The sequence below is a fragment of the Brachionichthys hirsutus genome, chromosome 6 (genome assembly GCF_040956055.1).
Source record: "Brachionichthys hirsutus isolate HB-005 chromosome 6, CSIRO-AGI_Bhir_v1, whole genome shotgun sequence".
In the NCBI taxonomy this organism is placed as follows: domain Eukaryota; kingdom Metazoa; phylum Chordata; class Actinopteri; order Lophiiformes; family Brachionichthyidae; genus Brachionichthys; species Brachionichthys hirsutus.
This window is the reverse complement of record NC_090902.1, coordinates 2,239,687-2,255,444: the sequence shown is the minus strand read 5'-3', so window position 1 is coordinate 2,255,444 and position 15,758 is coordinate 2,239,687. Positions and strand designations below refer to the sequence as shown.

Genomic DNA, 15,758 nt, shown 5'->3' with positions numbered 1-15,758 from the left:
TGCAGGTGGCGGAGCCATTTGACTATAAATCCCTTTATGTACTCATCAATCAAGGAATCTATGCATCAACTCCTCGTCTTGTAATCAATATCCTTCTTATGTCCCCATTCATAAACAATGAATCAGAGCGGATGATAACAATGGGCTCTTACGTTGATGTCTTCCAGGCTTAATGAGTTCAGATCTTGTTGGTTTCTCTTCCACATGATGGGAGGCCTCGGCTCCCCGGCGATGCCGCAGGTCATCACGGCGCTCTGGCCGACGGTTATAGTGGTGACGCTCACTCTCTGGTCATCTGGGAGGGTGAGCAGGTGCACATCTGTCGGCGAGAGGAAGGAGTCGTTAGACGAGGAGGAGGCAGGAAGTTTCAAGACATTAAAGGGCACTTTTCAAAGCTTATGAGGAAAACTGTTTGAGTCCGAGGGTGTTCTATGTTCTATTTAAGTGAAATTTGGTGGATGTTTCTTTTTTAATTTCGAGGAACACGCCTGCCGAGATGCTTCACAATGCCAGAATTTGTGTTTTGCCCACATTTCTCTCTTAATGAAGCCTAAAAACAAGATGCAGGACTCTCTCAATTTCCAGCTGCTGTGAGACGGAGGCAGATGTTTTATTTTTTAAAGCTAATGAGGTAATAAAAAAGGAATTACGTTAAATGTTCTGTAAATACTTTGCATAATTTTGGGGAGTTTTGCTCTCTGTGGACCCCGGGTCCGCCGTCACGTGCAAAAGCAACGGTGCGGTTTGGAATGTTTTGAACAGGAATAGTCTTGAGGCAGGAGTATAATAAAAGTTAAGAAGGTTGTTGTAAAAGGTGAAGAGTGCATCCTTTCTAGCTTGAACTGCCTGTGAGGTTTCCCGTGGAAACGTGATGACACAGGATAGTGTTCCGCTCTGTTTTAACCAGCGACTCAACTACTGAGGCCGGCGCGGCTGCGGTTGATTAAAGACTTTTCTGGATCCGGCATTTGGATGAAACTGAGCACAATGCACATTCATCCATTCTTCCATGGTATTTTGTAACATGGCCTGCGAGAGAATGCGTTTTAATCCTCCTCTTATAGGTAATGAGTAATGAAGCAAAAGGAAACAGAAACTCAATTTGTTCTGCTCCTGAGGGCATGAAATAAAAAATGAAAGAGTGGGTCCGGCAGACAGCCTTCACTTTCCACAGCCCGGAGAATGAGGATGAGAGCGCCTTCAATTACAGCTCGACTCCAGTGGACCCGAGCCCACTGCCTCGGAATGCTTCCTTAACCTTCTCACTTATTTGCTGTGTCTGGTCCACTTGTTGTGTCTTTGACCTTTGAACTCAATAGACCATTAAATCCAGTGCAATCCGACCAGAGCCTGCAGACAACTTAGGGTTGTTTTTAGTTGGAGGCGTTAGGAGTTAAGACGTCTGATGTATCAGTTGGCCCTTCTTAAGCCTGGGAAAATCTCTGCAAGGATTAAAGTCAAATTGGAGGATTAATAACAGCCATTCATTCTCCAATGCACTTGGAGTGAGGCTGTTATACTCTCAGTGGAGCGGTGGACTTTGAGGCTGGTGTCGGGTTGTGTTAAAAGAATACTGACTTTCATTTAACTCGGGGTGCGCAATCATTTTTCCATTTCTGATAGAATATTCTTTTGTGTACTGAGCTTATCGTTGGATTATTTATGTTATAATATATGTGTATTATTACTGCAGCATCTACTGCCATGTATTTGCACAAGTATCTGAGCTTAAAATAAGTAAATAAAGCAATGAGAAAACTTCAGTAAAATTCATCGGGGAGCCAATCAGTATAAAATGTATGAAAAGCTAAAACAAGCCTTTTCCTGTTAATAGATCCATCCTGTTATACATAACCCATTACCTCCATCGTTCTGCGAGGCAAGGGTCTAAATGGTACGTGAAAAGCAATAAGAAACTTTATTGAGAAACGGAAACATTCCCCCTGCGGACATCGTAACATGACAAAAATAATACGAATTTGATGAAACAAGAACGGCACGACGGCATCGGTGTGGAGACACGAGACCCGACGCGGCCAGAGAGAAAAGTAATGAGTGGAAAGAAGTGAAAGAAGAAATGTTCCCCCATTAAAATAGCATTTTGTCCACTGAGGAAGAAGAAATATTCGTTTTGTTCAAGTTCAGCAGAACATTAGCTCTAACGGCGAAGCTTTCAGGCGCCGCTGCCCTAAAACTCGTCAGACTACCAAAGATCCTCGTAGCAACGGTGCTCTCTCTTGGCTGGGAGGTAGAGCGAAAGTCGGAAAACTGAATGAAGCGGCGTCTAGTGTGACATCACAAACCCTGACGAGGAATCTCGAGCAGACAAATATATTTTATTGGTTTGTCAACATTCATGCGCTCGTTTTCTTTGTTAAAATAACACACAACTGTTCTCTCTATATCGTCTCTCTCTATATGTATATGTATAAATCTAAGTTGTTCTGCTTCACACCACAGAACCGTTACATTAATTGGCTTTAGCCTGAATCGGAGCTGCTATTCCATCTTCCCAGCGTCTGAAGCGCGGCAGCTGTGAAGACGATAATGAGAACCTTTCTAGAATGGAATAAAGTGGTCGTTTAACTATCTTCCCTATATGGTGCCAGCTTTCCCTCACTCTGTCGTGTCTTCGTCCCTTCACTCGTCTCATTTGCTCTGCTTGAGCGGCTCACAAGTCTGCAGCATGTCGTAGTTTTCGGTACAGTTGTTGCTTCAAACCTTCCAAATCTAAAATCTTTTTAACGCTTCAGTCCTCCAGGGTAAAGAGCTTTTCCACTAAGTTTAAAATGTGATCTTAATTTCGCAGTTGGGGAACTTTTAGTTCATATTTTTAAGCATGACTTTTTACTGTAAATGGAATCCGGTCCTCTATTTATCATCTGAAAACTTTTCACGACTTCCTTCATGTCATTTTAGAGTTCATTTGTATAAAGATCACATTTTGCAGCATATCCTAAAAATATCAGTGAATCATGAATCAGTGAATTAAAAGCAGCAGAAGGTGAGGAACCACAGAAAGTGGATCTCCCACCAGTCACACATGGCTAATCCAGGATCCCCATCCTCTCCCAGGATACTGATATCGCTTGCTCAGCAGATCAGCACGTATTCCACCCCGCCAGAGTTCTTCGTGAAGCCGAGGTGGTGGTGGTGGTGGGTGGATACGCTGACAGAAAGCTCCTTCAATAATGCCCTCCCTAACCATTCAATTACAGCCTCCTTGAATCTCAATGCTTTTGAAATACGCTGCGAGCAACAAACTCAATTTGCAGCTGATCCCTCTTTGGGAATAGAAACGTGTCAAGCTATATGGGAGAATTTAAAAAAAAGACAGTGGGCGGGCGGACAGACGGATGGGAAGGCTCCCATCCATCCAGCTTTAGCTCCTGGAAGGAGGACGGCTGGGGAGGGGAGGAATGAAGCGAAGGCGAGTACCCGACCTGAATCAGAAACTCCTGAGGGAGATGAGAGTCTGGCTGTTTGAGCCAAAATCAAACACTTCTGAGGGCAGCACCTCTTCTGCGGGAGATGTATCAGAGCAGGAAGTGGCCTTGGCTCTTTTTGGTCTGCTTCCAGGCCCGAGGGGACTCAGCCCTCTGAGAAAGATCAACCTTCAGTGTCTGGCCTGTAATGAGTGATTAACGGTGAAGTCCAGACTTTTGATTGACTCCTCTCTGCTCCCAGAATGGGGATGTTGGTCGGCACCACAGTGAGAGCTAAATCACCGATTGCACTGGAGTCAACAAGCTTGTCAGGGAAAAGAGCATGGGCCTGCAGGATGCTGCGACGGACTGGCTGCATGAAGACAAATTGCACCAAGGTCGCTTCGCCAACCCTCCTTACTTCATCCTCTATCAACGCTCCGTCACTCTCTTTCTCAAACACACATTTGCCTGCTCTGTCACTCTTCAGCAACTCCCTCATTCCTCTAACGCAGTCTCTCTCTCTCTCGCCATGGTGTTCGGCTTTACTAGTGCTGAACAGATGTGTGCCCCCCCCAATTGCTTTGAGTTTGACATTTTGAAGTGGAGATAAAAGTGCCCCCCCATGCAGGGTATTCATCGCCCATGCGCCAAGATTCAAAGGAGGGAAAAATACAAGTGGGAAAAACAGAATACATATTCCTGTGAACATTCTCAGATCTCTCTTTGGGAGAGAGTTTTTCAACAAATCAATTCAACCATTCAAGCAGAATAGAGTTTCTGTTTTTAATACCGAAGATGAGTGACTCAGTGGAGTTGGATGTTTGATGGAGAAAGAAAACAGTTTGAATACTGAAACATACTCGGAGGGCAAAAAATCTAAAAAGTCCATGTTTACTTTTGACGTTGAAACTGCTGCCATTAAGTTGCACTGCTGAACAAAGAGGTTTCCTGCACGATAAGATAAGAATAAAGATTTGTATTCCTTGTAAAATAGACAAATGTTGACGGGGAGAGCTCACACCTTTGCACAGGCTGCATTTCTGCCAAAGCATAGAACTGAACCGTGAATGGAAAAAACATCTTACACATTATAATTTAAATCACGCAGGCTGCAGCTTATTGGGAAATTCTGTGGTTTATAAATGTATATATATATAAATAAACTACATAATGCACCGCAACCCAGGAAAAATGTGCACATTAACACTAGCAGCTCAAAGATGTTTAACTTTCAAACTTTATTTAGATTCATAAGCGGGGGAAAAAACAGTGATTTTGCATCTTTGCAAAAACCTAGAGACTTGCAGGTGTTAAGTAAAATGCACGGGGCTATTTATTACCCTATTCATATCTCCTCCCACAAACATTCCAAACATCAAGATGGCTGTAAAACATTAACAAATGGCCTTAGTAAGTGCATTACTGCAGGATGATCAGCCTCAAGTCTGTTTCCAAAGGAGCTGTTAAGACAAATCCTGAGGGACAGGCAGCATTAGTATGCAACAGAGTCTGAGAGGAGCTCTAATTGGATTAATTTTTATCACAGCTACCTTGTGGAAAACAAACTAATGAAAAATCCCCTATCTTATAGCTATAAGTAAATCATAGAGCACTTAAGTTATACCATTCAGGGAGGCTGTGATTTAATGGCTCCATCATATTCCACTTTGTATACTTTGAATCAGATGGCAGTGTTTATAATTTTACTGAAGGTTTAATGCTGATGGATATGTTTCTGCAAAGATTCCGAGTTGGGTAGGAAGTCTGCATTGACGTTTTTGTCTGGCAAAGGAGAAACCCTTTGCAAGTGCATCAATCCACGTCAGCCGTCATCAACCGAGAAGGAGGTGCGCTTGCAGGATGCTTCCCTCCAACTGTCTGCACAGCTGGAAACGGTGCAGGCCAACACCTTCATGCGGATGACAGGAGATGGTAAACGATGAGGAAAAGAGGATGGATGCAGAACTCTTTTTTACACCGAACTGCTAAAAACTCTTGACAGCCAGAAAAGCACGTTGATCCCCTCCGAGTCAGAGGGAAGCCAATGTAATCTGAGAGAGGGATGGTTTCTGCTGAATGTGCATTTAAACTGGTTGTTGTGTAAATATATTATTGTGTCATCAGTTTCAGGAAAAAACAAAGATACTCCTTTAAGAATTGCTGAGGAAACAACAACAACAATAAAAATAATATTCAACTATGTGGGAATAAAGTAATGTTAGAAAAAGAGAACCGGGAATCATGAAACCATTTTCACATTATCCCTCCCGGCATGCAATTGGAATGCTCAGCAGGGGTTCTGACAAGTAAGAGACTGAGCATCCGTTAATTGTTGCTGTGCCACGAGTTCCGAAACACAGCAAACCCGCCTTAATGGCAGGAGCCATCCCAGGGGCAGGCCGGCTGTTGGTCTGGGTGTCTAATTATATTCTTCACAGCGGTAGAAAGAGCTTGTCAAACTTTCTACAACTGTAAATTATGACAGATTTGATAAATAATTAATAAATAAGCATGAACGGAAAGCGAAGGAAAGAAATGAATCACAGCGGCGCAAGCCAATGTGACATAAAGCCTTAAATAGAGTACGCTCAATAGTTGTTTGGTCTGCTTGGTGACGGCGGTGGATGAGTCACCGCATCGCATCTCGGCTTGGAAGCAGCGACGTCGACGATGCTTCAGAACAAACACAGTTTGAGCATCTAGACATCTCCGATCTAAATGTCCAGAACATACAGTATATATATATATAAAAAAAAAGCAAGACCCCAACTTCAACTCCCGTAAATTACGCGAGGGCTGTATAAACGCCGTAACATGATGGATCGCACAATAGTCCATCTCGGTTTCCCACAGGGCCGTCAGGAGCCTAGCAGGTATAACGAGACATGTGGTCTCAGCAGAAATCAACGAGCCGGGTCTCCTGGATGTGTGTGTTAAGTCAGGAGGTGTCAGGGTTTCCGATCAATATCGGCAGCCAGGAAACAACAAGCAGCAGCTAGGGATGTCCCACGGCGCAGCACAAATAGTATTACCACTCTGCTTGATAGAAAAGTTCAATTACCTACAGCACACTGGAAAAACTTTACATTCAAGATACTTAAGAAAATTGCTGCGCACCTCCTCCAGGAAGACTTCTTTTTTTGGGGGGGCCAATGAGGATCTTGCCTGAGGGAACGTTCGGACAGAGAACTCATTCCGAACGCTTTTGCGCATTCCTTTTCACTGTTGTCTCCAAAGCAGCATGTGTAGACGCTTGCAGAATGCATTCAGCAGGTGCAGCCAGATTAATAACATGAAACGGCGTGATGCACCAGCAGAGCACCTCGTTACTGTCCGGCCAACTTTAAAGAGCCGAGGCGCATTGGCACGAAGATGCTGTCGCAGTCTGCTCCCAGTAGCAGCCTTGGAAATTCTTCATCTGAATGCTTAACAACTTAACACCAAGGTAACATTTAGACTCCGCTCACACAGGGCTCGAATGGCTGAAATCAAGCACAGTCGGCGGTAACTCGAACTTCAGGAGCGCTATGTTCAAGGCTCCCTGTTTTTTATATTCAGGTTGAGATATTACTTGTGGCAAGCTGTGAGCGTGACCTTTTCCGAAGTTCATTTCACAGTGATCACAGACGCCAACTGTTCTGGTTGTCTGCAGCAGACAAATCAGCCTTCATCCCTCTCTCCCTGCACAAAGGCCGTTTCAACTGTCTTGTTCTTTCAAAGTGCATGACTCCAGAGACAAAAAAAACAACAAAATAAACACATGTGAAAACGAGCTAAATGTGTTCTCGGAATGCTCCCGTGTCACGTTACCCTGAATGCCTCCTCGAACTAATGCTGCATTTTATTTGAACTAATGTCACAAACAACCATAGCGGCTAAAATCCACCACATTCAGCACAGTTTAATTTCCATTTATTGGAATACAGGGTCCATATTTGTGCAGCTTTACATCATCCGCTGAAGACCATTTAAACTGTAGTGTGTTAATAAGGATGCACGGATACTAAATTGTGATGCAGTGGGAGTGCTTTTGACTGCACTTGTAATGCATGATACTCAATGTCAACATCCATAAAACCTTACAGATGCAATTCACATTGAATTATATGTGCTATAACAGTCCTAGCTTTATCTTAGGTTGTCACTGCATGTTTAAATAAAGCGAGTACACGTTGATGGCTTATAATAATGTATGCAGTGAGTCAAAATGCAATAAATGTTCCTTTGCTTCACGTGTATTTATGTCTATGCTGCATATTAAGTGATTATAATGAGGCAGAAGTGTTGAGAATTACAAGTAGAACTTACCGACTTTGATAAAAAACCCATGCGATACATTCAAAGTTAGAAAACTAATTGCGTCAAGCTTCATTTTTACTATGGGAGGAAAGCAATAAGTTGCAATGAAGTATGCATTATTGAAGATGCATCAGCATGTACTTCATGGTATAAATAAACTTCATAAACTTTTATAGCATAGTAGCGCTTAACCACTTTTTATTGCTGAGATGTGTCTCTGTAAGACCTCTGAACTTATAATTCATTATAAGTGATGCCTATAATGTTTTATGACAGTTAAATGTTGTCATAAAACAAGATATAATGCACTATGAGCACCCGAGTAATGAATTATACAAACGGACTTAGGGGTAAAAAAATAAAAATAAAATGTTAGCGTGTTGGCTTCCTCATATTCTTTCATTGTGGAGCGATTTCTGTCATATGTTAATCTCTGCGCCAACATCCTAGGAAGCTCTCTGACCAAAAGTTAATGACACATTATGATAGATGACGCCTTATCTGTTTACCCATGATGCACTATGCCATCACTCGCCAAACTATTCAGCACTGACGAGGGCCTGACTATCAGCAGCGCGGCAGACATCAGTCACATCTGTAACATCATCTAATTAAAAGACATCATTTCTGCCAGACAGTTTTCTTACTGCTGTGCTGAGGCAAATTGATTCTCAACCCCCTTCGAGTCAATGCAAAGGAGTCATGAATAATGCACGGCCATTACAGTCTTATCTTCTGTCCTGACAAAAAATGTCGGCACGCTTTGAATATTCCACAAAGGTGTGCGAAGCCGTCTTATTAGCCGAGCAGCCGTCCAGGCGCCTCGTTCTCGGGGAGCCGGTCTGAATTTACGGCTGCTTCTTCCACACAGAACCATAATTCTGGAGACACGGGATCAGATGATTTACTTTCACGACTCAGCTCATTTAAAGCAGCGCTTAAGGTATTTGCATATATTTTAATAGCAGCCACTGACAGCTTATGGTGGCAATCAGCTGAGGAACTGTAACTTTGCCTCCGGCACAGTGACCACGGTGTCATGGCCTCTGCCGCTCTGACACCGTTCTTCCATTGTCTTGCCGTGTGGGCGTGGCCGCGGCAGGGCTGGCTGAACACCTGGAGACATGCCTGCCAGAAATGTTTGTCTAATATAAAAAATCTAATATAAAAAAAATAAACTACCGGGGAATAGTATTTTTTTTATTATTACCATCAGTTTCTCATGATGCAGCTGGTTGCAATTAAAAGCTTTTTTTTTTCATTCTTGTTTGTTAACTTTAATAAGATATTATATTACGTATAGCAGCTGCTGATCAGCCTGTATCAAATTCAGCATTTAATTTAGATTAAAAAAAAAAAACTGAATTATTTGAATAAATAGTTTCTGGTAGAAACACTCAAGCTCATACATTTGTACACATAAAAATCAAATGGAAAAAAAAAGCTACTCAGCCTGAAGTTTACATCATATTCACATAATTGGTCTCTTATATCAGCAGATATGATTTTGGATCGATGCTTATCTTTTATTTTAAAGCCTTTATTGACTGAACAATAAACGGACAAGATTATGTAAACAGGGAAGTCCATCACTTTGCTTATACTCAGTCCAACAAGAATCGACACCAGAATCCACAGCGGTCGTGCAATCTACTAAACCTCTTTTAGTTTCCCTAGTCCAAAACGTGCCTCTCTTCCCTTGGGACTACATGACTGGTGATGTATTGAATAATCCAGGTCGTTTGTGTCCTTTAAAGCTTCCGATTAGACTGCGATATATAAGACTTTGATAAATCCCTTGATTAGACGAGAAGCCTCAATCGAAACGAGGGGAATTGAAAGGTTCAATAACGTTACTAATGTCTAGAGGAGGTTAATTTGTGACCCTATTAGCAGCCATCCTTTCTCTGCTGCCTTTCGGGCCCACCGAGGGCCCGTACTTTAGGAATGTATGCATGCTATAGGTTTAACAATGAAGAAAAGAAGGAAAAGATCCACAGAGAACTCCACTGATCACCAAGTAAAAGGAGGAGAAAGGGCTCGACGTTCAGCAGCAACTTAGTGAAAAACGTGGTGCAATATAGGTAGAAAACTGAGATGTACGAACAATAGACAGTAATACCTGGACCGAGCTCGTAAGTCTAATCACTCGTATTTTATTATTAGTTTTGAGAAAGACGGTGGGGGGGGTAGTTTTAAATTATACCACTGGCTTTCTTTATAATATTGCTCGTGTCTTGCAACACTCGTATGCCGAGGCATTACTGGGATATTTTCCTGCTGGAGGCCTGCAGGAAAAGATTCCGAAACTGTAGTTGGAGGAAATATTTCAAGTCAAGTCTTCCGGGAGCCGCAGCGCTCCACAGACGGGCTTAGATTGGCTCCTTTTGCATGATTTGCCAGGAGGGGTTTGCTCCCACATTTGGCAGATTACGCGGAGACTCCTCTGCCTCTCCGACTGCCTCCGAGAAACGCTTTAAAGACAAAGGCCCAATGAGATGAATTTTGATTATGAATTCTCTCCCACTGCTAAATGTGTCAAGGCAGCCAAATGTCAGAGGACGTTCTGTCAGAAGATATTGAGCGGACTGAAAATGTCAGACGGGGAGGAACCTTGAAAGGGAGCATGATGAGGAAACAAAAGGAGGCGGAGGAAGCCGGCACACAAATGTTGGTGTGACCCAGTTAGGGAGGAGTACCTGTTATTATTAGGTTGCCTAAGAAGGAAGGATTTGTTTGGAACTATTGTTTTCACTGGTCTCGAATTTGACTTCCTTTGGCAACAACTTCCCTTAATCAATCGGAACTTTATGAAGACTGGCAATGAATGTAGCCGGCAAACATTTGGCTGGATGTCAAAAACTATTTATACGATTCACATTGGAACTGGTGTTTCCAACAAAACGCACAACTCTCAAAGGAACTTGCTGTGCAGATTTCAAAATAAAGCGTCACGATGCCAAAAAAAAAAAGGTTCCAGCCTATCAAATCAATTAGCCACAAAAGAGTTTAACAAATCATTATTTTTGATCGTTTCGAAAAGGAGAAAAACAAATTCCTGAATCCGCCCCTCCATTCCTCCCTGCCTGTCCAATACTCCCACCAAATATCCTTCCAGTAGTGTTTGTGTAATCCTGTTTACAGTCAAACAAACCAAAAAATGGTCGCTTATCCTCCCTGGCAGAAGCTAAATCAAACAAAGCAACCGGAGCACTCAGTTTCATCCCATGCCAGAACGGCTCCAGCGATTCCAGAGATATTTAAACTCTCGCTCTTAAAAATAATATAATTTACAATTTAAATCTCACAGGAGCTGCAGCTACTGCAGGGGGGGGGTTGTTCCAATGACTTAAACGTTTTGACTAAACTCACCAAAAGCTGCGTAGAACTCCTGCCTTGTCAGGCGCTCGTCGTCGTCTACGTCGTTGTACTTCAGCAGGTCAAACAATGTGCAGTCGGAGACGTCCCTGAACAAACCTTCTTGCTTGATGACCTTCAATGAGAATGGAATCATTTTCAAACACATAACTTACTTTTCACTTTGACATTTACATTTACACACTACTCATTTGTAAACGCAAACACCAGACAGATGCAACCTTCAGCTTAATGTTTAGGGGGGGGGGGGGGGGGTATATTTATGCCGGGGGTTTATCTGTCTGTTTGACGGTTAGAAACACAACTCAAAGAATTACTGAGGGAACTTGATGACATTTGCATTAAACCAAAAATTGAAATTTTAGCTTACATTGCACATTTTATTTCTCAATACCTCGGTTGATTATTGACCGATGTTTATGGAATTTGACACACCCATGTAGGGTGGGGACCTCTATATTATTGGATATTATCGAGAGTTTTCTAAAAAATGGGGGCACACTTTCATTTCGGCTAACGAACGTCGTGATTTCATCGGGATCATCATCATCGACATTTTGAATGACTGAACCGGTGCTTTCTTCTCAGTACCGTGACTCCTACTCTCCAGTGTTGTTGAATATCAAAGTTGAAGAAAGGGAGTAGAGATTTCTCAATAGATGGCGATAAGGCGCCGAAGCTGAGGATTTTCTCTTCATGCTGCTAAAGCCTGATCCTGTTCAACGCCCTCTGCATGCCCCCCCCCCCCCCCCCCCCCCGGCAATCCGTCATGCGAGCTCGGCTGTCACAATGCTGATTGGACGGCTTTATATATCATGTCTCATTTATCGGATCGGTTCACTTCTGTTTAGGAGTCACCCGTGTACCTGCACACAGCGCCGGTGTCTTTGACCCGCACGCCGTTCTCTTCTGTCTCATAAAAAGGTTCATCGTTTCTATTTGATATGCCTGGAAACGTGTCGCTTCTCGTATATTCACCTTTAACCTTTAATCTGCTCACTTCAGATTTCTGGCTCGGCTCCTCCTGCAGTGACGCTTTGCCCACAGCGAAGGGGAAACCGTGGATGAACTCACCGGCTCCCAGCAGACCATGTGAACTAAATGAACTGAGACGCATCAGTGTCTGGATAAACGGCTGTAATGTTTATCCGTGCTTCCGCCTTTTTCCAAATCTAAGCTTGAGCCATGCAACCAATGGAACATCGGCTGCTTAGTCAGATAAATCACATATTTCACAATTACCGGCTGGAAGGCTCGTTTTGCTACTGGTGCTTCCTGCTGGTCGGACGGCAGAGGCATCATCTGCATTCACGGCAAGCGGCAAAATGGTGAGGAATCTTACAGCGCCTCGTGAGTGGGTGTTGTCAATGATCCTGTCAGTCTTTATGGAATATAATACCGATTTGGTCCAATTTTCTGGTGTATGTGAGGATATGAACGGTGTCAGTGTGAACGTAGTGGTTTCACTTGAAAAAACTTGCACTTTGCACAAAATCTATGTCTCTGGCTGCGAAGATAAAAATAACGAGTGTGTGGGGTGGTAAATACTGGTACCTACATGTGACTAGCAGGGCAAGGAGATTTGATTCTGTTACCACATAAGTGAAATAAACCAGGGTGAGGGATTTCCATCCAAGACGTGGGAGCAGGGAATGCTCCAGTTATAAAATAGTGCCATAGGGCATGAGGGTGGCAGCCATGGTGTTTTGGTAATTGCTGCTTTCAAATGGAGATGTGCTTTTTGAGCGATTCTTCACACCGTAATGTAATCTGCATAAATCTTTTTCCTGTCTTGTTGCTCTCCGGTTCTGTAGAAGCTAAAGCAACCGAGGTTGAGACTAAGAAGCTTATTGCCCTGACTGAATTTCAACTTGACCGTGAGGTGCAGGAAGAGGCATCCGAGGTGCATTCCTTTAGTCCTGGAAGACGTGCTATTGGTGTAGTAATTGTTGTGTGCACTTCTTTCTAATGTGTATTTTGTAAGCTAGATGCCCCATCCGGATAATAAAGTTTATATTAAAGTAGCTGATCTCTATCGTAGTCCCATCCTTTGAAGGAAGCAATAAATAAATAAATAAATAAGCAATTAAGGAGCTGAATTTATCTAAGATGGTATTTAACACAGCGACATAAAAAGTCATTAAAAATGCGATCCATAATTACAACCTTTGTTGGGTCAACTTAAACCCGCCTTTGTTTCGTAAGTTATTGATCAGGCTGATTGGGCCGTTCATCAGAGACGCTTATCATGAAACTTCTTTTTTTTTAATCTAAAAGTCAGAGCAGACCAAAAACAACACCCATAAACCGTCTATTAAACGTAAAATCCACTACATGCGTCAAGGATAAAATGGGGAGGGAGGTGGAAAGCGGGCGCTCCTGTCGCCATCTGGATGCTAACCGACTGGTTTGTGTCGTTCAGACGCCTGTAGTCGGGTCGAGCGGTACGGCTCGGCCCGGCGTCGAATCCAAAGCATTCCCAGAAAGGTCTGGCAATCTGCGCGGAGCAATATTCACTAGGTCAAAAGAGCAAATTCAAATTCACACTGATCGTGTCAGTCATGGCATTCATTCTTCTGATATTGGCATCATGCAGTTGTTAAAACATGTAAATAATATGTAAATAATATGAGACCATGGGAGAGAACATTGCTGTTTTTTAAGCAATCATTTGAGTTTTGAAGTCGGAATAACAACATTTATTCAAATGGGTCCGACAGCTCTCATATCGGGACGGGGAGGCGCCGACTAATCAAGGTGACCCTGTGCAGAGGGAAAGACTGGATCAGCAGGAAGCTGACAGGAGAACAGTTAATGGTTCCATCGTTCTGGAGAACACCGCAGGGCTCTGATGCCTTCTATTATTTAAACGCCGTCTGAACCAGATCAGTCCGCAGGTACTGGGAAACATTATTATGCAAAATACTTTATTCTCTTCTCGCGACGGACGCAGGAAGCTCATTTTACAAGCATCTCTTTTTGGCAGAACTGGTCAAAGGCTGCGGCGGTCCCGTGAGCGCGGAAGCTTGTTTGACCCAGAGAAGATTTCCTTTGAGCTACGCGCCGCAGCGCCAAGACGGAAAGTAAGAAGAGGAATATCAACAAAATCATTGCGGGCATCAGGGCGGCTCTAAACATCTGAGGACGCTGATGGTTTGTTCGTCTGTCGTCCCTTCTCCAATGTGTGTTTACAAGGAAATAACTCATTCAACGGGCTTTTGTATTTATAAATGCATTTCTTGCAGCCGTCTGGGTTACGATGCTGCAAGGGAAGACATGTTAGACAGGCGCTCTTTGATTCTTACCTGTGACAGCTCGCCGGCGTCGATTTGACCGCTGTGATCCGCATCAAAGCGCTTGAACATCCCATCAACCAGTTGCTTCCTGGCAGCCATGCTGTCTGGGCGGGCAGCGTGCACGTTAGACCCCGTGCGTCGTTTGTCATGCAAATCCAGTACTTTGGTTTTCAGCCGACGGTAGTCGCTCAGTCGGCATTTATCATCTGCGAACACACAAGAGAAGAAGAACGGTTAGGAGGTCAGGATGTTTGTTACGGATGCGGGGGGGGGGGGGCAGAGTGTTTTTGCTTTGTTTGGATAATAACTTAAATGATTCGAGCCAAGTGTAATTGATATTTAATGAATGTAAAAATGATTTCCAGGTGCTGAGAGTTTCACAATAGCATTGATTTTGTGATTCCTAAAACTGGATGCAATGCTTTCAAATCCCGGCCAATTAGTGGCTGTGAGAAATAGTCTCCCCCCTGATGACTCACAGCGTTAAATAATAAGCTGCATTGTTACATGGGGGGTGAGAAAGCATTGGGCCCGCTCCTGATTCCTATTTCTCTGCACGTCTCACCCCAATCCGTGTCGGATCTTCAAACAAACTGCGACATGAAACAAAGACAAATTATAATTATCTTTTAACGAGGCAAAAAAAAAAAGGTTATTTAACACCAACTGGACCTCTGTGGAAAAGGTAATTGCCTCTTTAGAAACGAAATGTAAAAAAAACAAACTGGAATAAGTGATGGGCTGCAGCCGGTCCAGACACACCCAGGCCCGATTACAACCAAAACCTACTGAGTCAGATTGAAAGAACAACAGAGGCTGCTACAAAATACAATCCAGAAGCAATAATGGGTTACAAAGCTATCTGTAAGGCTCTGGTGTTCCTCGGATCCACAGTGAACTACGCTATCCTCACACGGAGGAGACTTGGAAAGAGTGGCCGGCCTTCCAAAATTGCCCCAGAGGGTCTGGTGAATGCCCGTTCAGGAAGTCAAAAAGGAGTCAAACAAAGCATCAGAGGAGCTACAGCCCCATGTCATCCCAATAAAGGTCAGGGTCCGTGGCGCCGCTATACGAGAGAGACGGGGAAAGGGGAGGCTGTAAGAGATACTGCAAAGCAAGCAGAACAGCGGGGCCGTTTGAGCTTCCCCACAATGCACTCCGATGTCTCTCACAGCTGTTGGGAGATTTTTGTCATGAGATGATGAGTGGAAACGTGTTTGGAAGACAGGGGTCCCGTTACGTATGATATAAATCCAAACAGAACACAGAAGGATGCTCATGCCTACAGTCAAGCGGTGCAACGTCGCAGGGCTGCTGCTGTGCAGCGTCAGGGCCAAGACGATTTGCCATAACGGAA

The 15,758-nt window shown here is 43.5% G+C and overlaps 1 protein-coding gene across 1 annotated transcript in view; it reads right to left on the bottom strand.

Annotated features, from left to right (window-relative positions):
• fstl5 (follistatin-like 5) overlaps positions 1-15,758 on the bottom strand; it is an 87,647-nt gene that overhangs the window by 33,432 nt on the left and 38,457 nt on the right. The window contains exons 4-6 of the mRNA XM_068740654.1: positions 14,411-14,607; positions 11,100-11,220; positions 153-319 (exon numbers count right to left, since the gene is read on the bottom strand). Of these exons, the coding sequence (XP_068596755.1) occupies positions 153-319; positions 11,100-11,220; positions 14,411-14,607 (485 nt within the window). The remainder of the gene's footprint in view (positions 1-152; positions 320-11,099; positions 11,221-14,410; positions 14,608-15,758) is intronic.